This window comes from Castor canadensis, chromosome 1, assembly GCF_047511655.1.
Source record: "Castor canadensis chromosome 1, mCasCan1.hap1v2, whole genome shotgun sequence".
Lineage (NCBI taxonomy): Eukaryota > Metazoa > Chordata > Mammalia > Rodentia > Castoridae > Castor > Castor canadensis.
The window spans coordinates 25,994,227-26,018,327 of NC_133386.1; the positions used below are offsets into that span (position 1 = coordinate 25,994,227).

Sequence of the window (24,101 nt, forward strand, 5' to 3'; positions counted from 1 at the left end):
GTTTCTGTGCACAAATTTATTTTCACTTTTCTTAGGTAAATGGCCAGGAGTGGAATTTCTGGGTCAAACAATAACTCTGTATTGAACTTTTTTTGGAACTGCCATACTGGTTTTTGTTGCTGTGTTTTGTTTATTCCCCCCACCATTTTACATTCTCACCAGAAGGATCTGAGTGTTCTGTTTCTCTACATCCTCACCAATTATCTGACTTTTTGATTATAACTATCCTGTGTCTAGTGCTTAAAAAATTTTAAGAATAATTTACATTAGATAAAATTCACTGTTTTAAAATGCACAGTTCAGTGAGTTTTAGCATATTCACAGTGCTCTACAGCCATCACGTCTAATTCCAGAAAATGTGGTCGCTGCGAAAAGAAATCCCATACTGCTGAACAGTCATTCTCCATCTCTGTCCCCAACTCCTGGCACCACCCATCTACTCTCTGTCTCTATGGATTGCCTAGTCTGGACATTTCATATCAATGGAATCACATAATATGTGATTTGTTCTTTTGTGAAAGAAGTAGTGTTTTTAAGGTCCGTCCACACTGCAGTTCGTACCAGTACCTTATTCCTGCTCACTACTAGAAAAGATCCCATTGGACAGATCAAGTCCTTTTAAAGCCATTGGTGTAACTTCTTTTTCTTATCCTTCCCTGCCTCAAGAACTGTGCAAGGGCCCGAGGATGCAAGCCGATTTTTAGTAGTTGTATCAAATCAATATTTGAATTATTTAGTGAAGCCTCAATAATGAATTTTGACTTGTGTTTTAAAATAACCCATTTATTTTAACCATGTAACAGATGTGATCCTTTGTTTAGGTGACTTTGAGAATGTAATTATACTTTATTGTAGAGTTTTTTTAAAAAAAGGAAAAGGAAGTACTTTACATTGCTGGTTAAGAAATTTGTTTTTCTTTTAACCTGTAGACTGTCTTTTATAGTTATCAATGTCTTTTTTAGGGGAGAGCATTTTATTTGCAGAAAAGTTAGGCTAAATTTGGAGGCATTCTGTTGAGGGGGTGGACTATATCATTAATGAAGATAACAGCAGGTGACTAGGCTGAATTATCTGTCTTTAAGGTGGTAATTGGTCATATATAAGAAGTAAAATACATGATTTATTTAAGTTAATGGAATTTTGTTAGAATACACTTAATAAAATTCAGAAGGTTCAAGTTTTATACTCGTATTTCAAAATAATCAAATCGATGAGTTAGTGTTAAATTGTTCTAGTCATTAGCTCATAGTTAAATAATGTGACACTACGAAGCAGCTATTTTATTTTATTTATAAGTAAAGGTGCACCATGGTGTCTTTATATAAGGGGACCCTCATCACTACCCCAGGCAGGAAAGAGAGCACTGGGAGGTGTTTCTTCTTCTGCTTTTGTTTTTGCAAAGTAGCAGCAGAGTTTTATAGAGAGAGTGAAAGCAGGAAAGTACACTCCCCAAGGAAGGGGGGCTGGGAGTGGGTGCTGAGCAAGGAGACTTACTAGCAGAACCTGTAGGTTCTTTTCTTATTCATGGGAGTTTCATTCTACAGTCACCACAAAACTGAATTAGTGAATCCTGACCTGAAGATCCTAGGGGAAATACCAAGTTAGGTTCCTGTGAGCCTCTCTGGCCCCAATATTTTTGACACCCAATCAATATGTAAGTTGTTTCTTTTCTTTTTTCTTCTTTTTCTTTGTGTAACTTTTTTCTGTATAAAGATACTTAATATAGTTGTTGATTCATTAATATTCAATTCCCAGCTATCGCCATTTTAACTGGTGTCCGAATGGAGTTTCTGTAACACAAATTTAACATCCTTCTCACAGGTAGGAGCTCTAGACAGCACTTCTACACTGCACCTGGGTACCACAGTGCACAGTGAGATCGCCCACAACAGGCAGAAGGAGGAGACACACATGGTCCTGAGTGGCCTGTGGAGAAGACAACAGTTTACAGTGTGACAGCTGAAACAAGAAGACTGAGCTTGGCCTTTCTGACCTCAGCTGAGGATGCTGTGCTCTGAGCAGCTCGAGGGATTTGCTGTCCTGTGCCTGTGTGGGAGTGATCGGAAAGTGTGGGAGTCTTGCTTGTGGGGTTCAAGTGCATTTAACAGGTAGGTGAATTTGTAAGTGTGTGATCTGTAAGGAGGTTTGACTATAAATGTTTCATGTAGTAAGCTATATAAGTTGTTTCTGTCTGTATTTCATTGGCCACAGCAACTAAGTCCCTGGGTTGACTCACCCTAAGGAAGGGTGAAAGTGCACCTGTGTTCTCAAAGGAGCACTAAAAACTTGAGAAAAGCACTGTCCATAATAGTGCTTAGTCACTTGGTTATCTGTTCCATACTTGTGGTGGGTTTTACCTCCCACCCAGCACGCTATTCTCGGAACAGGACTTTGACACAGCTCCCATGGACAGGTGGGGCTCTGCATTCCCTTTCCTTGAATCTTTGGCTTATGACAACAGAGAAATAACACTGGGTGACTTCCAAGGCTAGATCCAACTTCTCTTTGGGACACTGGCTCTGAGAATACAGCAGCTGGCAGAAGGAAAGCACAAGCAGCTCCTTTGAGCATGTGTGGGTTTCCAGCTGAGATCCTAGCTGACAGCAGGTGTTTCCCATCACACCTGTGAGCAAGTGATCAGATGATTCCAGACAGTCCTCTCGAGCCTTAGCGAAGGCCCAGAGATCACAGAGCAGATGCAAGGTATCCCTGTAGTATCCACGAATCTGTGAGGATACAAAAAGGCTTTTTTTTTTTTTTTCTTGCAGTACTGGAGTTTGAACTAGTCAGGGTCCGGGCATTTGGTAGGCAGGTGCTCTACCACTTGAGCCACACCACCAGTCCTTTTTTGCGTTGGTTATTTTTGAGATAAGTCTTGCTTTATACCTTCTATCCTCCTGTTTGTACTTTCCTTTGTAGCTGGATGTAAAATGGCTATTTTTTATGATAGTAAGTTAGGGGTGATTTTTTTTTTTAATAATAACTTGAAGAATTTTTACCTGGATAAGGCTGTGGTAGGGGTTGGTGGTTTTAGCATTTAATAAAATTTGGTCTTGGCCTTTACATGTCTTACCACCAAGTCACCTTTAACTCTGGTGTCATTCTTGTCCCACACCTTCACTACATATTTGGTCTTTTTTTGGTTTCTACTCTTTCAAATATGTTGACTGTAAAACGGGTAGCAATTTGGTATTCTAATAAGAAATGTAATCTTTCCTGTTGGTTAACTTCTTTAATTTCGATGAGAATTCTAATACTCATCCATTATTTAAACCCTGGACAACCCACAAAGCCCCTTTTCCACTGAGCACTTTGCTCAGAGCCTGATAGATAATTGTTTGATAAATGTTAAATGAATGCTGGTCATAGAAGTTATTAGATAGCTAGATAGTAATTGAGTATTTTTAGGAGCACCTGTGAACAAACCACCTTTCTCATATGCCACAGAAAATAAGAAGACATTTATTGAATTGTGAGGGGATGGAGGAGCTAAAGCCTAAAGCTGGAAATGTCTTTAAAAATTAAAACATCAATTTTAATCAGAGTGAGACTTGATATAACTTTGGAAACTGTAGTAAGTGTTTATGAAAAAAAATAGGACATCCATATTGATTTTACTCCATGCTTTGGAGTAAAGTAGAATATCAAATATATCACAACCAAATAGCATGCATTCCCAGAAGCTCTTACAAAGAACTCTTGCTGACCTTAGGAGAAAATGGTTCTAACTGATCACATGATTGAAGACGGTTACCTAAAAACTTAAGGCAGGTAAGGTGTTCCTTAAAACTGTCCCACATGGGGCTTTCAATGTTGCTATAGAATTATTTACACTCTTTCCTAATTAGGGCAAATTAAATAATTGCCTTATACTCCCATATTTCTAGACAATGATTTTTGTAAGACAATAAATTTAGTCATGATGGATATTTCTGCCTGTTGTATTTAAATCATGGCTTGTATTAAATCATGGCTTGAGAATAAACAGATCTACATAAACACAAATAATCATTTGGGGGAAAAAAAGAAGTGGCAGGAATCAGGCTGGACTCCTTGACCTTTTTAGAATGAAACTGCTACCATGGTGCAATGGGCCCTGCTGCCTGGAAGACGAACCCCTAGTCTTGAACCTACCTGTGGACCAGTCACTTCTCAGCCTGCTTACAAGTCCAGCAAAATGGTCTCCCCAGGTTTGGGTTTGCAGAATGAGATCCAGGCACAAAAGAGGTAACTGATGAGTAAAAATTGAGTCCAAGATGGAGAAGACGTTGAGTTGTGATGCCTAAGACATTTCATCTTCCAGATCAGTGCTTCTCACCCCCACCCTCCACCTGTCCCCTGGACAAGGTCTTGCTGTATAGCTTAGGTTGGCTTGGAACTCACTGTATAGCCCAGACTGTTCTCCAACTTACAATCCTCCTGCCTCAGCCTCCTGAGTGCTGGGATCACAGGTATGTATCACCACACCCAGCTTCTCAAGCTATCTTTAATGAAAGATCATTTGCTAATCTAAAATTTTTGTAATTCATCATAAACCAACACAGGATTCTATTTGAATAGACTCTTTGTAGCTCATGCTATGTGATTTTTTTTATTCTAGTGCTAGGATCAGACCCACGGCCTCTTGTATGCCAGGCACTCTGCTGTGTACTTCTGAACCCACAAGTGTGACAGTCATTTAACTCGCCTAGACCAGCGTCAGTGAGACAAGGCCACTGGTCACATGAATGGATTTTGTAAAAGTACAGTGCTATAAACCTTTCTAACCTCTCTCAGGTGCTCCAATCATTTTATCTCAGACTCCCTAACAGTTTGTGAGTCTGTACCAGTTCATGGAGCACACTTGAGAAACACTGATTTGGTGACTGTCCCTGTCCAAGTGGACTTGTGCTGGGATCACAGAGGTCCTTGACCAGAAAGGGCTCAGGGAAGTAATGAACAGACAAGACACATATCGAGAGGGCCAGAAGGCTGATGACCAACTGCCCAAATTTTATTTTTCTCAGCAAGCTTTATACAAAAGAGGAAGAGACTTAAACATCAAAACAGTCTGACCTAGTCTGACCTTTCTGTTTTTGCCATCCTGTATTTTTACTGCCAGTGTCCTTGACTAAGCACAAACTTCTTTTTAGTCAAGGGAAACCATTTAGCGTTCCCTCCCACTATGATAGAGGCATGGTGCACCTGCAGATTCCGACCTTGTCAGAATGCTGTAAGCCTTTGGCAATCACTGCTCTTTTTATTATCTCTATTGTTTTGTGTTTTCTAGAACTTTACATCCATTGGAATCATAAAGTGTGATTTTAAGATGCAGTTTGCTTTTGTCTTTGCTTTTCTAGTTGGGAAGTTTCTGTTGACATGGCGTCAAGATCAGACATTCCTTCTTCAGCTGTCTAGTCTACATATGAGCCCATCAAAGCCATTCTTCATTTATGTTGCTGTGTTTTTGTCTCCAGAATTTATTGTTTTTCCTCAAACTTCCATCTCTCAGCTTACATTACTCATCTTGCACACTGTACTTTTCCATTAGGGGCCTTAGCTTCTTAATCAGAATCGTTTTACATTTCTGGCCTAATAATTCCAGCATCCCTGCGGTGTTGGTATTCTGGGGTTTTGTTTGTCTTTTCCCCTTAGTTTGCCTTATACTTTTTTGTTGAAAGGTGGACACGATGTGCTGGGTGAAGAGAACTGGTAAACAGGGCTTTAGTCATGTATCTGAGGAGAGGATGGCTAGAGAGGGCTGGAGTTCAATATTGCCCTTCCCCTGTGGAAGGGCAGAGAGAGATGAAGTTGGGATTCTCATCCCTCAAGTCAATTATGAGCCAATAAATCTCCAAGTGGTTAGGGTTCGGTTAACTAGTTTCTCCTGCGGGACAAACGGGGAGCCATGGTGTATTTCAGAATTCTTACTCTTTCTCTCTGTCCCTGCTGGAAGCACAAGGGGATTTCTGTCTTCTCTGTGAGAATCTAGTAGGGTTTAGGAATTAAAACTCACAAAAGTGTGGGGCCTCCGTGGATGGTCTCCTGGAATTTTTAACTCTCAGATTTGTCCACTTAGAACCCCCAGGAATCGTCAATTTTAGTTCAGGTTTTCTACCCCAGCACTGGTTCTTGGACATTTTAACTTGCGAGTTTCTACACAGGTAAGTTGTGATTCTCTGAATCTATCTGTCTGTCTCTCCAACTTTCAGAGCAGTTGACTGCTCTGTGACCTCACTTCTCTGATAGACCTAAGAACAGTCATGTTGATTTTTAAAATTTACTCAGTTTTCTTATTCTTGTTAAGGCCACTTCCAAGCTCTTTCCATGCTGGGACAGGAAGCAGACGTCTTGTCATCCAAAGTAATGGTTTACAGATATTTTCTGGTTCAGTATAGAATGTAGTAAAAATGTCTACATTCTATTCATTACTTTGATTATACTTCCTCTCATTCATAATCTTTTCTGGCTAGAGTTATTTTCAAAATACTTCTTGGCTGTTAACAATTTAATTCTTCTCTTGGTGGATTTTCTTCAACTCTGCTGTCTTTCTTGGAGTGTTAACACTCAGTATTTCAAGTGTTTTCTAGTTATGTCAACATTTAAACAAGGACCCACTGTGCATTCTTGTTCTATGTTCCACAGCAAGTTTCACTTTGTGAGTGGAGTTGGTTGCAGCTGTGCCATAAGCCAGTGGTGTCAGGAAACACTTTACAGAGAATGCTGGGAAACTGGAGTTTTAAACTCCAGGACAGGTCTGGCCACCCACCCCAATATGACAAACAATGAGACCAGTAATGGTGAAGGGCAGAGAAAGGAGGTTTATTATGGGGCATTGGAGCACCACAGGAAGAGGCAAAGAAAGCACTTCAGCCCATCTTCAAGTACAACCACGAACTTTAGGTTTAAATAGGAAAAGAATTAGAGCAGAGGGTGAGAGGTGTGCACAATTCAATAGTCCCATTGTGCCTCGGTGATGTTGTTTGTCTCAGTCCTTGCTTTGGGAGAGATTTCAGAGAGAAGTTATCACTGTCCTCACTTGAGGGTAGCACTCTGGCCAAGTAAGCACGTCATTGTTGCCTGGTAGGTGGTTTGCCCCAAGGAGCCCTTCTGTTCCTTTCCTTGGAGGTAATTTTTCTACCTCTCCATGTAAAGATGTTATCCATCTGTCCTGTCCTTCCTCGATTCCAAGGTGGCTGCAAGGTGAATGGCTCAGAGCAACAAGAAGATACAAAAACTGGAGGCAGGGATGCCAAACTTTTCTCTTGCTTTTACTTAATTCATGAGCTCCAGTAAGGAGTCAGTGCTTTTTACAAGAGCAGCTTCTAAGTACTTGTGACAGCTGGGTAGTAAGTGAGGCTCAAGGCTGTATTTACACATCTACTTTTCTCTAGACTTGTTACCCTTCATCTGTCCACTCCGAAACTCCCTTAATTTTGTGGCTACTTTCATTACCTACAGTAATAGCTTTCAACCTTGATTTCATTTTAGAATGACTGGATCTATTCTATTTAATTGGGCTGGGTGGGTCCTGGTATCAGCATTTCTAAAAGTTCTCCAAGTAATTCTGCCATGCAATCAGGCTTGAAATCTACGGAATTATTGTAACAGCCAGAAAATTCCCTCCCCTCCCCTCCCCTCCCCTCCTTTCCCCTCCCCTCCCCTCCTTTCCCCTTCCCCTCCCCTCCTCTCCTCTCCCCTCCCCTCCTTTCCTTTCCCTTCCCTTCCCTTTTCTTTCTCCTTTCCCTCCCCTCCCCTCTCCTCCCTCCCTTTCCTTCCCCTTTCCTTGTCTTTCCTCTCCTCTTTTTCCCTTTCCTTTCCTCTCCTCTCTTCTCCCCCTGCTCTGCCCTAGTCTCCTCTTTCTTTCCTCTCTCCACTTCCATTTCTTTTCTTTTCCTTTCCTTTCCTTCATTTGTCAGAGGCAGAGTCTCATTATGTACCCCAGGCTGGCCTTGAACTCGGACCCCACCCTACCTCAGCTTCCTTAGTGCTGGGATTACAGTCATGTATCACCAAACCTGGCTAAACTCAAGAGGACTTTTTTCAGTGCTAGGGATCAAACCCAGGGCATTGTGCATGCTAGACAAGTACCTCTACCACCTAGTACAACACCACCTAGCTATATCTCCAGGTCTGACAGAGTTTTCTGTGAAGGACAGACAGTAAATGTTTTAGGCTCGGAAAGTCAAGGGCACTCTCTGTTGTAACTGCTCTGACCTAAGAGATGGAAAGCAGCCAGAGGCAAGTGTGTGTGGCTGTGTTCTCATCAAACAGAGCCTGACAGCTGAATTCATATAATTTTTATATATCAGAAAGTAGTATTCTTACATTTTTCAACTACTGAAAAATGTGAAAACCAATCTTGTCTCCTCAGGTATACAAACACAGGAGGCATGTGGGGTTTGACCTGTGGGCCACAGGTCTTAACTCCTGGTTCACAATTTACCTACTTCCCTGCTCCAGATTGGTTGTAGAAAATGTTTCCTTCTCAGATCATAATGACATTGAAATGAGTCCTATTACCGATTCCTTTTAAAAAAATCAGTCTTAGCAGAACTTTAAAATTTTTTGGTGGTACTAGGGCTTGAACCCAGGACCTTGAGCATGCTAGGCAAGTGTTCTACACTTGAGTCATATCCCTAGGCTTTTACTTTTTTTTTTTGAGACAGAGTCTCACTACTTTTTTGCCCCCATTGGCCTCAAACTGAAGTCCCTCCTGTTTCTGCTTCCCAAGTAGCTGGTATTATAGACATGAACCACTGTACCAAGCCCAGCTATCTATCTATCTATCTATCTATCTATCTATCTATCTATCTATCTATCTATCTACCTATGTCTATCTTTTTTTTTTCAGTGCTGGAGATTAAACTTGGGGCCATGTGCATTTCTGGGCAGGTACTCTCTACCACTGAGCTACAACCCCAGTCCTATCAGAACATTAAAAAACATGGCAACGCTTGTAACTGTTGAGATATTTTTGTTTGTATGTAGCAAGCCTGGTCTAAATGGTTAAAACAGTATGGAAGGTATTCTGTTCTGAAAATATAGGCAGTTGCGTGGTTAACTCAGCTGCTCTACATTGTCATCAATGCACATTTTCATCTTTCCATGTTCTCACTCTCATTATCAGTCACTTAGTGATGCTTTGACCATGGTTGCAAGATCCATACCTCACTTGCAGACAGGTAACAGCTAGCAGAGTAAGATGTGTATTTATTTTTAAGAGTAAGGCAAACTTTTCTAGAAAAATCCCCCCTCCCTTACAGATCTGCCATTAAGGACTGGTGTCCCTGGTATTTGGAAAGGTTCAGCCTGCCTTTTGCAGGTGTTTTCAGGATCCCAGACTCAAATCAGGTTGTGATAGCAAGGAAGAAGGAGGAATGGCCATTAGGAAAGAAACATCAGTTTCTGACACAGAAGTAGATCCTGAGGATTAAAAATGTGAAGAAGGCTGTGTGCTGGGCTCCTCATTTTCATTTGTTTATGTATTTCCCTTAAAGAACATTAGTGAATACTCCACTACAATTTCCCTAAAAGAAATCTTATTGATTTTTCACCTAGATAAGTCATATTTTGTTTTAGTCCTCAAAGATAAAAACCATTATTTCTATCAGATTACATTGAAAAAGTAATGAACCCTATTTTTGCTTACTTTGTTGTTTGCCTAAAAGTTTACAACGTCACATATCTAGCATAAAAATGTTTATGTCCAAAAGATAAAAGCCACTATTTTTTGATCATCTGCAATCATCAAAGGGTCGTCTAGTTTGCTATTGAAAAACCAATAAAAATTGTTTTTAAAAATTATAGCATTAAGTAAGAGCATAATAATTACATATGTCACCCCCTGCCTCCCTTCCCTGACATTGCCGTGAGTATTTTGGGCAGTACCAGGCTGTGTACCGAGGGCCTTAAGCTTGCTAGGCAAGTGCTGTACCACTTGAGCCACACCCAAGCCATCACTGTGGTATTTTGATGTATCTTCCATATGGCAACACCCACCTCTGCCTCCACATTTGAGAATCACTGAGCTGAGATGTCTATCCATTTAACTGACAGCCTGGAGAGTGGGCTGAAATTCCACCTGTACAATGTTCTTGGGAAAACACCTAACAGAATGGCAGGTGCTTCTGCTTGGGACAGAGAGGCCAGGCTTCTGGTCCCAGGTCTTTTTTTAAGGTATAGAACATTGGACAAGTGACTTAATCTCTCTGAGCTCTAGCTTTAAAGTCTGTAAAGCCAGAGTGGGAATTACGTGATTTGAAAGGTTTCTGGTAGAGGGAATCTGTTTCTCTTTATCATGTAATCCCAAATTTTGACCTGTGCAATGTTAAGGTCACTTCGACCTGGTACTGCTGCTTGTGCAGCTTACAAACTTAGTTAGAGTACCACGCAGCAGTGCTTCGCACTGTGATAGCGTTAGATATTGATACACATGTAGAATAATGTGTCATAGCAACTGTCTCTTCCTTACCGCACTGCTTTAGTGTGACACATTCCCACATAACTGAGCTAAATCCCTGGGCAGGAAATCAGAGGCCAAACGTGCAGTAGTAGTGCTACAGAGGACAGAACTTTGGAGATATTTATTCTTTTCTAACTCAAATATTTGCAAATATCTGTACTTTCATTGCTAATATGGAAACACATTTCCCTACTGTTTACAGCACAATTGACACTGCAGCTCTAGAGATTTTTTTTTACTCCTTCTAGAACTCTCTATGTATCTTGAAGCATTCACATACAAGTGGGGCCATGAGACCCAGAAAACTGACACAGGAAGACAAGTTTTATTTGGTGTCACAGCGGTGACCTTCGGGTGGCCCTGCTTGCCTTCAGAGCTGATTCTATGCTCACTGGTAATTTGAATTTTTCCCCATGCATGTAGAACTATTTCTTTTTTTCAGGGGCATTACACATTTTAGGGAAGCCCAGTCATCTTCAGAAGAACCTGAAACACTTTTCCCTAAGGAACTTGAAAACAGGTTAGCTAGATTAACGTTTGTCAGGCGTCCCCCACCCCGGTCTAAAGAGTGTCAGCTTCTTGGATCTGGGTGGGGTCTCCCCCTTTTCCTGCGGGCTCTGTTACAGGTTGAGAGCTGTTTTTTAACGGGGTTCCAGAGCAGGCTACGTTTGCAACTCCGGTCAAGGTGACCCTTCTGCACACCGAGGGCAGGGATCCGAGGCCTCTTCCCCAGGCCGGCTGTTGGTGGCCTCTTCATAGGAGGGCGGCAGGCTCCCAGAGAACTGGGCCAGGTGCGCGGGTAGCGGGCAGTAGGGGAAGCCCTGCTCGCTGCCCCACGGGAGGCCGGGCAGGAGGTCGGCCACCTCTCCCGGGGGCTGCTGCTCCGCAAGGTCAAGGCCGAAGACCTGGCCGTGGGCGCGCGGGGCCTGGCAGCGGCGGGACAGGAACAGCAGCAGGAAGGCCAGGAAGAGCAGCCCGGTGGCGGGAAGAAGGATGCAGAGGAAGGGCTCAGCGTCTGCCCGGGTGGAGCTCACCTGCTGGGTGCCCTGCGGAGAGGGAGGGAAACCGAGTTGGGATGGGGGTTAGAGAAGGAAGGAAGGCCCCTTCCTTCATCTTGTATCCTTCTCACCATGACTGCTCACTCCCAAATCTCTATGACCATCCGTCGTGCCAGTGAGCTTGAGCCAACTTGACATAAACTGAATTTACGTGATGAAGTGTGAATTCAGTGTCCAAAAGTACACCTGGATGACATCCTGCGGTATTCCCACCAAAGTAAAAATATCTGAATGAATTTTAGTTGGCAAGTTTACAACTCATTCTTTCACTGGGAACTCTTAGCAAGTATGTTTTTTTAAAATTTAGAATTCTGCACAGAATTCAGAATTCGACCTAAAATGTTTTCTTGCCACAAAAGAATCATGTAAAACTTAAATTCTTTAATTCTGGAACTCAGTCTCACGTGCATATGTGTTCATACCACATATGTGTAATATTTGAATTCCAATATCATAGCTGGCCCTTAGGAATAAGATTTTTTAATTCTTTTAAAAGTTCGTTTTGTAAAATTGGTAGGAGAAATAGACATTTTTGAAATTTTAAGGAAAAAGAATTGTAGATAAATTAATACCTAAAAGGTATTAATTTCATAGTATTAGCTCATAAGATTAATGCTGGTTCCCATTGAGCAAATAAGAAAGTGGTCATGAACCGGTGTTTCAGCAGCAGGGCAGCAGTGCAGCATGAAAAATGCAGTGTTCTGCTCTCACACGCGTTCCTTTAACCCCAGCCACTAAGAAATAAGGAAGCATTAAAAACTCTCGATTATATAAAACATACAGTAAAAATGTCAACACTAAGATCTACTTCTATGGAAAACAGGAAAACATTCTAAAGTCTTATAATTATGTTTAAAATAAGAAAACAAAATATTAAGCTCTTTATCTTCTTATTTGAAGTAAAACGTAACAATGACCTGAGAGCTGGAGTTCTGTAAAAAGGACTCTGTTTTTGCTGGTCATCTCCTTAAGGAGATGGTTTCTCTGGCTTTGTGTTATCTTTTTTATTTCCTAAAGAGTTTTATAAGAATGTGTGTTTTCCTAATTCAAAATTGGATGTTTTATTTATTATTTATACTACCAAATATTTTTTTCTTGGTGAGATGAGTAAAAATATTTTGGCAAAAGCAGCATAAAAATTAGTCTCCTTGAGAAGCAAGGAATATGTGGTTGCTGGGGTTTGACACTGGTCTTTGAACTTCAGTATGAACTTCTGTCACCTCCGTGACTGTGGAGCACTCCTGCCTTCTCTGCGTTTGGGTTTTCTTCTCTATGAAATGGAAAAATAATCTTGTTTTGAGGATTTGCATGAGAATTAAACCAATTAATGTGTATGAAGTACTTGGTGAATAAAGGATATTTACTTATATATTCATATCTCAGGCACTCAAGTGGCCACAGCCACTAAAAATAAAATAAAGATAATTAAAAGAAATTGAGAAATTTATTGATAAGGCTAAAGATGTAGTGGAGATAAAATTCGGCATTAAAGTAAATATATATTTTCAGAACAATATTTTAGCAATGTATTTCATTGTGTTATTAAGCTATATTTCTAAACTAGGAGTTTCTTCTGTTTTCTCATACACAATCTAGTTTAATATCAGAATAACATAACAGATTATAACCATAAGGATAGATAAAACTAAATGAATTTATTATAATAGGTCAAAGTCAAAAAGAAATTTGACTGTCATTTTTCTGTCTAGATGAATCATCAAATATGTTAAAACTATTATTTCTTTTAAAACAGTAACTCTTTAACCCCAATAAACATGGACCATTTTTCATGTTTTTTCCTTTATTCTATATTAATAATAGATATTAGTTTCTGATCAATTGTGTCCATCTTCAAATTTTCAGTTCTCTGTGATGCCCCCTAACTTCTATGTGCACCGAATATGGAGACGATGTCCTATTTAAAAGGCTTCATGTAACAGACTAGTTTGCAATTAAGCCACTGATGGTGATATTGCAAAAATTTGGGAAAGGAAAAATATGATCGTCCCTGCCGAAATCAGTACTTTCACGAGTTGAATAAAATTTGTCCAAATACCAAATGGTACTATAAGACTTGTATGGCTTACAGACTAGAAAACTCTCCTGAGACAAAGGACTCTTTTTTTTTTTTTCCAGTTGAGAGATTTTACAGAGCTATAGGACAAATGTATCATAGTAGCCTTAATTTGATTTCTTAGTTATTCATGGAATTTTGGTTAAAAATTTTAATGCAAAAAAGATTTCTTTTCCAGTCAAATGTTCTAATTTCTCACTAGGCTCAAAGTTGTTTCTTAACTTTTAATAATTTTCAGTTTGTGTTTACTCAGGGAATATTTTAGAGAAATATCTAATTACAGGTATAACTGCTAGTGGATTTGTCTGTCTGTGTATTTATATATATACATATATATATATATGTATATATTACAAATGGTGGTTTTAGAGAATTTAAATACCAATTTCACCAGTTGATTTTCTAGAAAATAGGCTTTCTTGTGTGGTCAGCAATGTCACTAATTTTTCTGATTATAGAATTCTTTGTTTTTAGATGTCTACAAATTAAAAGTTTTTTCTTTCAATCTACCTCAAGTTGAGAGACTTCATTGGTGATTTCCAGACAAAATAAATCAACTGCTATATTAAAAGTTTTTTCTTTCAATCTACCTCAAGTTGAGAGACTTCATTGGTGATTTCCAGACAAAATAAAGCAACTGCTATATTTCTTTGTGAGGGAAAAGCCTCCTTAGCCCCCTCTATCCTCCCTGAAGACACTTGGTTTCTGCTAACTCTTAAAAACTTGTCACTGTTCAGCCAACACAAAAGGGAGTCTTATTTTTACCTATAGAACTTACTTACTGATCTAAGAACAAAGCTATAACACAAGGCATAAAAACTTGTCGACTCAGGTGTTCTTTCAAATATTTGATGCATCAAGTATTCCTGGAATGTATTCGTGCTAAGTTTGTATCCTTGTCAAAAAATATGTTTTTCAAGTTATTTCCTTTAGACCATGCCATCAGTGAACTCGTATTTTTTTTTTATCTTATCTACAATGCAAAATGTTGCCACTAAGTTTTAAGATCTGAAAAACATAGGTGTGGTTGGTTTAAAAGCTGACCATATTTTGAGAAGAAAAGGCTGAAGCCATAGGTACAGACCTGCAGCTGGGTCTCCAAGACAGGCAGGCTTGGTTCGCTGGTTAGCCACTCGTATGTCCCCCTGTCAGCGTGTCCAAACTTCCTCCAGCTGCTACCCTGCAGTGCCTGCATGTCTTCATCCAGCGGATGCCTGGCCACCCTTCCACCCTCTGCCGGGATTGCCACAGTGCTGCTTGCACTTGGCCTGAAGCCAGCGTGGATGTGTTCGGCCGATGGCTGTTGGTAAACTCATCTTCTGATGAGTGGCAACAGGGAAAAGAAACCGACCAGAGACCTCTCAGGATGACTGCATTTAAATTCAGCCCACATTTGTTTTTGTGTTCTTACTAGAAGGGTTGGCACCAGAGATCAGTTGTGGAATAGATTTCAAATGGGGGAGTTCCTGTATTAGCCTTACCACAGAGCAAGGACCAGTCTTACTGAGTAAAGAGCTGTTTACATTGAGGTATAACTGAGCCTCTCTCCGCTCCCTTTCCATGCCCCTCTCCAGAGATACCTCTAGTCAAGAAAAACTACCCAAGCTGAGTTCTCTTTAATAATTTCTGGACTTTGTGGTACAGAGTGGAGTGTTATTTGGTAGAGAAACAAGGACTCATTAATAACACTTTACTGAATTATTTAGATGAAAGATGCCTAATGATAAAGTTGTACAGAAGCCAGACAGACAATAGCTTAGATTGTTTGGATGGAATGTTTGCTGATTTCAGTTTGTTTTTTTTTTTTAAATCAAATTACCAGTACCTAAATAGTCTTCCTTCTGATTATCTTGTGAACCTTATATAATTATTGATAGCAAACTTAAAATAAGCTTTCAATTTGAATGTTCACTGCATTAACTTTGGGATACCTGATTCTATATATGTATTATGTAATATTTAAGGCATTGATTTAGTTTGTTTGTGGCTGCTAGAACAGAATACCTGAAAGTGGGTAATTTAAAAAGAATAGAAATCCACTTTTCACACTTCTGGAGACTAGGAAGTCCAAGCTTGAGGCGTTCACATTTGGCAGGTGGTGAGGTCCTCTTGCTGCTTCCTCACATGGAGGGAGACAGAAGGGCAAGCAAGCTCACCAAATGCTGTGTGAAGCGTCAGACAAGGGACAGCCCTTATAGTCCAATTACCCCTTAAAGGCTCCACCTCTTCATTCCATCACATTGAGGAGGATGCATTCAAACCACAGCAGGTTTAGTGGTTGAGTTCTCTTTTGGTGAAGTGAACTGCATCTTTGGAAATTTATTCCAAATGTTTGAGGTCTGTGTTGCAGCTACTCACTTCCTCATCTGAGCACCAATCACTTTTGTCCAAGTCATTGACAGAGGCTGAAACAATACTTCTTAACTAGAACTCTTTTTCTTCCCTAGAATTCTCAGCTACTGTTCCTGGTGGTCTATAGATAGGTTTCAGAGGCTGGTAGACTCTCTAAACTTTGTAGATAGATCTCTTGGGAGGCCCATAGTTTTCATTACCATTTCATAGATAGCAGCCCTCCCTGATAGAATTTGGTTCTTGTTAAATTTATTCATGGTAAAGTTTTCACTAGATGTCTCAGTGCCTTGCTCAGTAGCCTTTTGTGGAACTCTTTCTCATTTTGTCCTTTTATTCACTACTGTGGAATAATCTGGCTTTGCGTTTTCATTGAAAACGTTGTCTCGTTCAGGGATACATCCCCTGATAGAGCAGGCATGCCTCACGACCTGTACTTTAGTTTGCCTTTTCCTGTGTCAGTGGCTTTTCTGGTACCATGGCCCCAACAAGCCAGCGTGCTTCACCATATCTCCTTTTACTTAAATACCTTCATTTCTTGCGAAGTGAACTGACAGCCTGGCTTAAAGCACTAAATATGCACCTGCAACAGTGACTCTTCTTCAGCAGAGAACAAGTCAGACCAAACTTCCTGCTTTTATGGGTGCATTTTCAGGGACCCAGAGAAGCAAATAATTGCACAAATAAAATATCTATGATAAATATTACAGAAAAAAAGCAGGGAGGGGGCAGAGCAAACACTGAAGGGAGGGGCCCATTTTGAAGTGGGAAGTCAACCAGGACCTCACAGGAGAGTGGGATTTCAGCAAAGACCTGAAGGAGACCAGGGATTCAGCATGCAGACACTGAGCCGAAGAAGTTGCTTATGAAGGGGGCCAGTCAGTGTCAGGACCTGAGGGTGACTTCACCCAATGACTGGCAGCTCTGGGTGGCTTGAGTGGCCAGCTAGAAGAAAAGTAGAGGATGAGGCCAGAGAGGATATATGTTGGTGGTGGGGTGTTTACAGAGGATCCTAAGAATTTTGGCTTTTACTCTAAGTGAAATGGAAGAGCTATGCAGAGACTTGAGCAGAGGAGTGACAAGATTTAATCTTCATTTGAAAGGACAACTCAGGTTTCTGTGTTGTGAAAAGATACAGGAATTAAGGGGCTCTTTCAATATTCATGGGAGAAATAATGGACCAGAGGAGGTGGTGAGATTCTAGATTCTAGGTGTATTTTAGGAGTAGAGACAAGACTTCTTGAAGAACTGAAGATGGTATCAGATAAGAACGATCTAGAGGGTTTCCAAGGCTTGTGCTTGAGTAACTAGGATGATATCTGTCATTTGCAGAGAGCAATGACTATGATCAGAGTAGGGGTTTGTGTGTTTGTTTTTGCAGTCCTGGGGATTGAACTCTGGCTATAGCCAGCTAGGCAAGTGTTTTACCACTTGAGCCATGCCCCTAGTCATTTTGTTTTTAGCTTGTTTTTTTTTTTTTTTTTTTTTTCAGTTAGGGTATCAAACTTTTGCCTGGAACCTGCCTCAAACTATGATTCTCCTATTTCTACCTTCAGAATAGCTGGGACCACAGGTATGTACCACCATGCTTATGCAGTTTTTTTTTTTGGGTGGCATTGGGATTTGAACTCAGGACCCCACACTTGCTAGGCAGATGCTCTAACACTTGCGCCATGCCCCCAGCCCCTCATTCCTTTTGACTTGGTTATTTTTTTCAGAGAGAGTCTTTCTTACACTTTACCTGGGGCCAGCCTCAGACTGTGATCTTTCTACCTCTGCCTACAGCATAGCTAGGATTACAGGTAAGTACCACCATGCCTAGCTTGTTCATTGAGATAGGATCTCACTCACTTTTTTCCCAAATTGGCCAGGTTGACCCATATTCTCCTGTCTCCACCTCTGTCATAGCTAGGATTATAGGCACGAACCACTATGTCTGTTTTGTTTTTAATCCAAGAAGAGTAAAGATCAGGAGTTGAATTCTGGATGGGATAAGTTTCCAATATGCTTGAGTTTAAGAGAAAGTACTAGACTTGAGATACTAGTTAGAACTTATTGAAAAGGAGATGATATTGAAGTAAGGAGACTTAAAGAAATCCCCAAGGGAATTAGTGTCTATAGGATGAGGAGACACAGTGAGTAGTCAAGGAAGTGGAAGGAAAACAAAGAAAGTGTGGCATACTGGAATCCAAGTAAAGAAAGTGTTTTCAGAAGGAGGCAATGATAATCTACCTTGATCAACCAAGATGACAAATGAAATTTAATATTAGATTTAACAGAATGTGTGTGGGGAAGGGGGCACTAATCCTTGGTTATTTGGACAAGCGTAGTTTTGATGGAGTGGTTGGGAGAAAGCCTAATTAGAATGGTTTTAAGAGAGAAAAGGAGGCAAATTGGAAACTGCACAAACAATGCTTGAGTCACCGCTTGAAAGGACAGCAGAGAAATGGAGCCTTAGCTAGTCAGAGCAGGAGAGTCAGGACAAGTCACAGGTTGTGGGGAAAGCCTGCCACAATTCCATTTCTGGGGATTTCTCCTAAAGAAACAATCTGCTGAGCTGGGAGCATGGCTCAAGTGGTAGCACACCTGCCTCACAAGGTCAAGGCCCTGAGTTCAAATCCCAGGATGGACAAATAAATAAAAATAAATAAATAGAAGAAATAACCTGCTAAGTACTCAAAGATATACACTGTAAGATGTTTTAACACATCTTGAAATCCAAAATAATAAACAACTGGAAATGTTCAAACTGTCCATAAAATGAGTAAGTTAAGATATAAACATATAAAGAGACATAATTAACTGAAAATAAATATCAGAAAGATGTGATATATTCACAGCATTTATGAGAAACTTGTCAGAAAACTGCATGTTTCTTATAAATGTACACGTTTGGATACAAACAAAAACGTCAATGTTGACTATGGGTGTGGCTCAGTGGTAAAGAGTGTGCTTAGCATTTGCAAGGCTCTGTTCAATTCCAGTCATGGGCTATGATTCTTCTTTTTACTAAACTAAACTTGTAGTTTCTCTGTGAATATGCAAAATATAAATAAGACTTAATAATTCCAAGATCTGGCTATCCTTGAAGGTTCACATAAAAGCCACCATGAGGTAATATTCTATAATTTCCTGCCTTGCACCCTGATTAGAATGGATCACTGTTTCCTCTGAATTCCCACAGCAGTTGGTTAATCTAATAGTGCTTATTTGAGTCAGCTTTGAATTATTTCAGAAACAAATTGTCGGATTGTTAGTTGACTTACAAGAGGCCTCACTGAAGAGGTATGTGAAGCTGTTTTCTCTACAGTGTAGTGAGGTACACCCAGGTACAGAGCCAACAGCCTGACTCTGTTGTAACTTCTTACAGGAATGCTAATGGACTTCAGCTCTAAAATCTGCATGGATTTTAATGATCAAAGGTTTAAAAAAAATCTTCACAGCATATGCTTATTTTTTTATACCAAAGGTATAGTATTTTCTTTTATTTCCATCAGCTTTTTTGGGGAGTTGGAGGGTGGGACTGGGATTTGAACTTGCAAAGCAGATGCTCTAGTGCTTGAGGCACACCTCCAGTCCATTTTGCTGTGATTAGTTTGGAGATGGCGACTCATGAAATATTTGCCCAGGCTGGCCTCAAATCACGATCCTCCTGCTCTTAGCCTCCTAAGTAATTAGGATTACAGGCCTGAACCACCAGCACCAAAGATGGCTGTAAAATGGTAGCACATTCAATTTCTACACGAGTAAATACTTTTGAATTTTAGTCAACTGGTCAGTACACTGTTTGAAGATGTTATTATATAAATTAAATAAGCTTATATTCAATTAGGCTGACAGAAAAACTAATTAGTAGATCGCAGGCAGCACTGTGATGGATCTCCCCGCCTGCGAGAACTCATGGAGTTCACCCAAGGGTCACAGATCTGGTCTTTGTTTTTGTTGAATGTTGACCTTGAAAATCTGGAAGGAAAGAGACAATTTGACAAAATCCACTGGCAAAAATGAGGACAAAGCATCTGAAAGTGGATATCCCAGAGTGGTTTTTAAAAGCCAAACAAGAATGACAACAACAACAAAAAAAACCTACTGGTATGAAGTTTAGTTTGGAAAAATATAAGCATTTATGGGACTGGAGATTTGAACAGAAAATTAAAAATTATATGGAGAAATAATTGATCTAAAATAGAAGGCAATTCTATTACTGACTATATAGCTAAAGGAAATAAAATGCGTATATCAAAGAGGCACCTGTACTCCCGTGTTATTGAAGCATTGTTCATAATTGCCAAGATACAGAGTCAATCTAAGTGTTCATAAGTGGATGAATGGGTAAGGAAAATGTGGTGTATACACAATGGAATGCTGTTCGGCCTTAATAAAGATGGAAATCATCTGCAAGCCAGAGGACGATATATTAAGTGAAATAAATGAGCCACAGAAGGACAAATATCACATGCTCTCTCTCATATAAATATTAAACTCAAAGAAGCAGAGAATGATTGTCATCAGAAGCTGAAAGGAAAGAGGGAAGGTGCGGGTCAGAGACCACGAAACTTCAATGAGGAGGAATGAGCTCAAGAGATCTGTAGTATAGCTTGGTGACCATAGCTAATAGCGAGTATTGCATACTCGCTTTTGTCTTTAGTCATTGTTTTATGTCTTAAATCAGGTATTGTGATGCCACCGCCTCTGTCCTTTTTACTCAACATTACTTTGGCTATTTGGTATCTTTTGGCTTTTTTTTAATATAAATTTTTATTAGGATATATTCATGATATAGGGGGGTTTCATAGTGACAATTCTGATTAGACTTATGTCATACATTAGTTCCATTGTCCCCATTGTCTCTCCCCCTCAGCCCCTCCCCACCCCACTTAAAGTGATGGTATACAGTAGATGGACTTCATGTACTTATGTGAAACAGAACTAGAAAACCTCTTGTAATATCATTTGGCTTTGATATGAATTGAGGACTATGTTTTCTAGTTTTGTGAAAAATCTCATTGATATTTTGATGGAAATTGTGTTGGATCTGAGCCTCACTCTGGAGAGTGCAGACATATTAACAATATTAAGACATGCAATCCACGAACACGGGAGGTCTTTATATCTTCAGTTTCTTTCACCAGTGTTTTATAATTTTCATTGTAGTTTTTCCCTTCATTTGTTGAGTTTATTCCTAGATTTTTATTTATTTATTTATTTTTAGTTGCTATAAATGGGAGTGCTTTTATGATTTCTATCTTGGTAAATTTGTTATTGGCGTGTAGAAAAGCTACTGATTTTTGGATGTTGACTTTGTATCCACAACTTTACTGGATTCGCTTCTAATAGTTTTTTGTTGGAGTCTTTCAGTTTTCTATATATAGAATCATTTGCAGACAGGGATAATTTAACTTCCTCCCTTCCTATTTGTCTGCCGTTTCTTTCTTTCTCTTGTCTCATTGCACTGGTTGAAGTGTCTAGCGTTTATTGAGTAAGAACTGTGAGAATGGACACCCTCGTCTTGTTCCTGGTCTTAGAGAAAATGCTTTCAGCTTTCCCCTATTTGACATGACGTTTCATGTAGATTTATCATAGTTAGCCTTTATTATGTAGAGGTACCACCTTCTATACCTAATTTGTTCAGGACTTTTATCATGAAAGGATGTTGAATTTTATCAAATACCTTTTCTGCATCTATTGAGACGATCATGTGATTTTTATCCTCCATTCTATTGATGTGATATATTATGTTATTGATTTATGTTCATCAAACCACTCTTGCATCCTTGAGATGAAACCAACTCCAGCACAGTGAATGATCTTTCTGATGTGCTGTTAAGTTAGATTTGCTAGTATTTTGTTGAGAATTTTTACATCTATGTTCATTAGGATATTGGTCTATAGGTTTCTTTTTTTTGTTGTATCCTTGTCTGGTTTTGTGACATGGTAATACTGACCTTATAGAATGGGTTTGGAAGAGTTTTCTCCTTTTCAATTCTTCGCACTAATTTGAGAAGAATTGGAATTAATTCTTTTAAAGTTTGATAATGGGGCTGGGAGTATAGCTCAGTGGTAGAGCTTGTGCCTCACACACGCAAAGCCCTGGGTTCCATTCCTAGCACCACGCACGCACACACACAAAACAAACTTGGTAAATTCAGCAGTGAAGTCATCCAGTCCTGGCCTTTTCATTGTTGGGAGACTTAATTACTGACTCAGTATCATTACTTGTATTGGTCTATTTCGGCGTTTGTGTGTGTGTCCTCATGATTTAATTTTGGTAGGTCAGATATGTTCAGAAATTTGTCCATTTTATGTAGGCTTTCCAATTTATTAGCATATAGTTTTTCATAACAATTCTTAATGATTCTTTGTATTTCTCTGGTATCAGTTTTAATGTCCTCTTTTTTTAAATTTTATTCGGGTGTATTCTTTTTTCTTGGTTAGCCTAGCAAAAAGTTTGTCAATTTTATGTTTTTAGAAGATCAACTCAGGGCCCGGCATGGTGACTCGTGTCTGTAATGTCAGCTACTTGGGAGGCAGAGGTCAGAAGGATCGCAGTTCAAGACCAGCCCAAGCAAAAAAGTTGGCAAGACCCCATCTCAAAGAAAAAATCTGGGCATGGCAGAGTGTACCTGTCATCCAAGCTATGGGGAAAGCTTAAGTAGGAGGATTGCTGTCCAGCCTGTCTGGGGCACAAAACACAAGACCTTACCTGAAAAATAATGAATACAGAAAGGGCTGGGGCATGGCTCAAGTGATAGAGTCCCTGCCTAGCAAGTGCAAGGCCCTGAATTCAAACCCTAGAATAGCAAAAAAAAAAAAAAAAGAAAAAAACAAAATCAATACAGCTGTGCACATGCCTGTCTATAATCTTAGCACTCAGGAGACAGAAGAGGATGATGGTGAGTTTGAGGCCAGCCTGGTATACAAAGTGAGACTCTCTCTCAAAAGAAAAAAAAAATCAACTCTTTGTTTCATTTGCGTTGTTTTTAAAAGTCTCTGTTATTCCTGCTCTGGTTTTACTTCCTCCTATTAATTTTGGGTTTGGTTTGCTTTTGTCTTTCCAAGTCTTTGAGATGCATTTGTAGGTGATTTACTTGAAATTACTGTTTTTTTGGATGTAATACTTATTACTGTAAACTTTCCTTGTAGTAGTAGTGCTTTTGTTGTATCCCCTAAGTTTTGGTATGTGTTATTTCTGTTTTCATTTGTTTTAGTGAAACTTTTTATTTTATTATTTATTATTATTATTATTATTTTGGTGGGGGCTGGAGTTTGAACTCAGGGTTTTAAGCTTGCAAAACAGGTGCTCTACCTCTTGAACCACACCTCCAGTCCATTTTGCTGTAGTTATTTTGGAGATGGGGGTCTCAAGAACTATTTTCCTGGGCTGGCCTCAAACCTTGATCCTCCCAATCTCAGCCTCCCAAATAGCTAGGATTACAGGTGTGAGTCACCAGCACACGGTGTAGAGGAAATTTGAACTTTCCCTTTTGATTTGTTCAGTGACCCATTGCTCATTCAAAAATGTGTAGTTTAGTCTCCATCCATATATTTGTATAATTTCAAAAATTTCTTTTTTTGTTGAGTTCTAATTTTAATCCATTGTGGTTAGAAAAGATACAGAATATGACTTCAAGTTTTTCTCAATTTGTTAAAGAGTGTTTTGTGGTCTTATATATGGTCTCTTCTAGGGAAAGTTCCATGTGCTGATGAAAAGAATGTATATTCTGCAGTTGTTGGATGGAATATTCTGTTAAGATTGGTTACATTCATTTGATCTATAGTATAGTTTAACCATAACCTTTCTTTGTTAATTTATTGTCTGAATAATCTATCTATGGAAGTGGGATTTTAAAACCCCTAACTGTTACTTAATTTTTGTGCATGTGTGCCATACTAGGGATTGAATTCAGGGCCTTACTCTTGCTATGCCAGTGCTCTTCCACTTGAGCCATTCCCATCCCCAACCCCTAACTCTGGCCCAGACTCCTCATTACTAGTGCATTGGGATTTATCTTTCCCTTAAGGTCTAATAGTGCTTCAACATTAGGTCCATATAGATTTATAATTGTTATGTCTTCCTGTTGAATTTCTTGATCATTTTATAGTAACTTTTTTTGTGTCTTCTTCAGGTTTTTGTCTGAAAGTCTATTTTGTCAGATACAGCTATCCTGCTTGCTGG

At 39.6% G+C, this 24,101-nt stretch overlaps 1 protein-coding gene and 1 long non-coding RNA gene across 2 annotated transcripts in view; one reads left to right on the forward strand and one right to left on the reverse strand.

Annotated features, from left to right (window-relative positions):
• The window catches only part of LOC141423279 (uncharacterized), a 20,358-nt gene extending 2,855 nt beyond the window's left edge, over positions 1–17,503 (forward strand). The window contains exons 2-3 of the long non-coding RNA XR_012448007.1: positions 1,822–2,108; positions 17,418–17,503. This is a non-coding gene — a long non-coding RNA (uncharacterized lncRNA). The remainder of the gene's footprint in view (positions 1–1,821; positions 2,109–17,417) is intronic.
• Smim28 (small integral membrane protein 28) lies at positions 11,125–14,827 on the reverse strand. Its single transcript, XM_074044246.1, has 2 exons — positions 14,661–14,827; positions 11,125–11,490 (listed from the first exon to the last, which is right to left on the reverse strand). The coding sequence occupies exons 1-2, from the start codon at positions 14,769–14,771 to the stop codon at positions 11,125–11,127; spliced, it is 477 nt and encodes a 158-aa protein (XP_073900347.1). The 5' UTR covers positions 14,772–14,827.
• Positions 17,504–24,101: the final 6,598 nt, after the last annotated feature.

What these genes read in the sequence shown, in the direction of transcription:
- Smim28 (XM_074044246.1), bottom strand. Translation starts at nt 14,771, where the DNA reads ATGCAGGCACTGCAGGGTAGCAGCTGGAGGAAGTTTGGACACGCTGAC. An exon ending in TCTTGGAGACCCAGCTGCAG is followed by an intron (nt 11,491 to 14,660) that starts GTCTGTACCTAT and finishes CCCTCTCCGCAG; the next exon opens with GGCACCCAGCAGGTGAGCTC.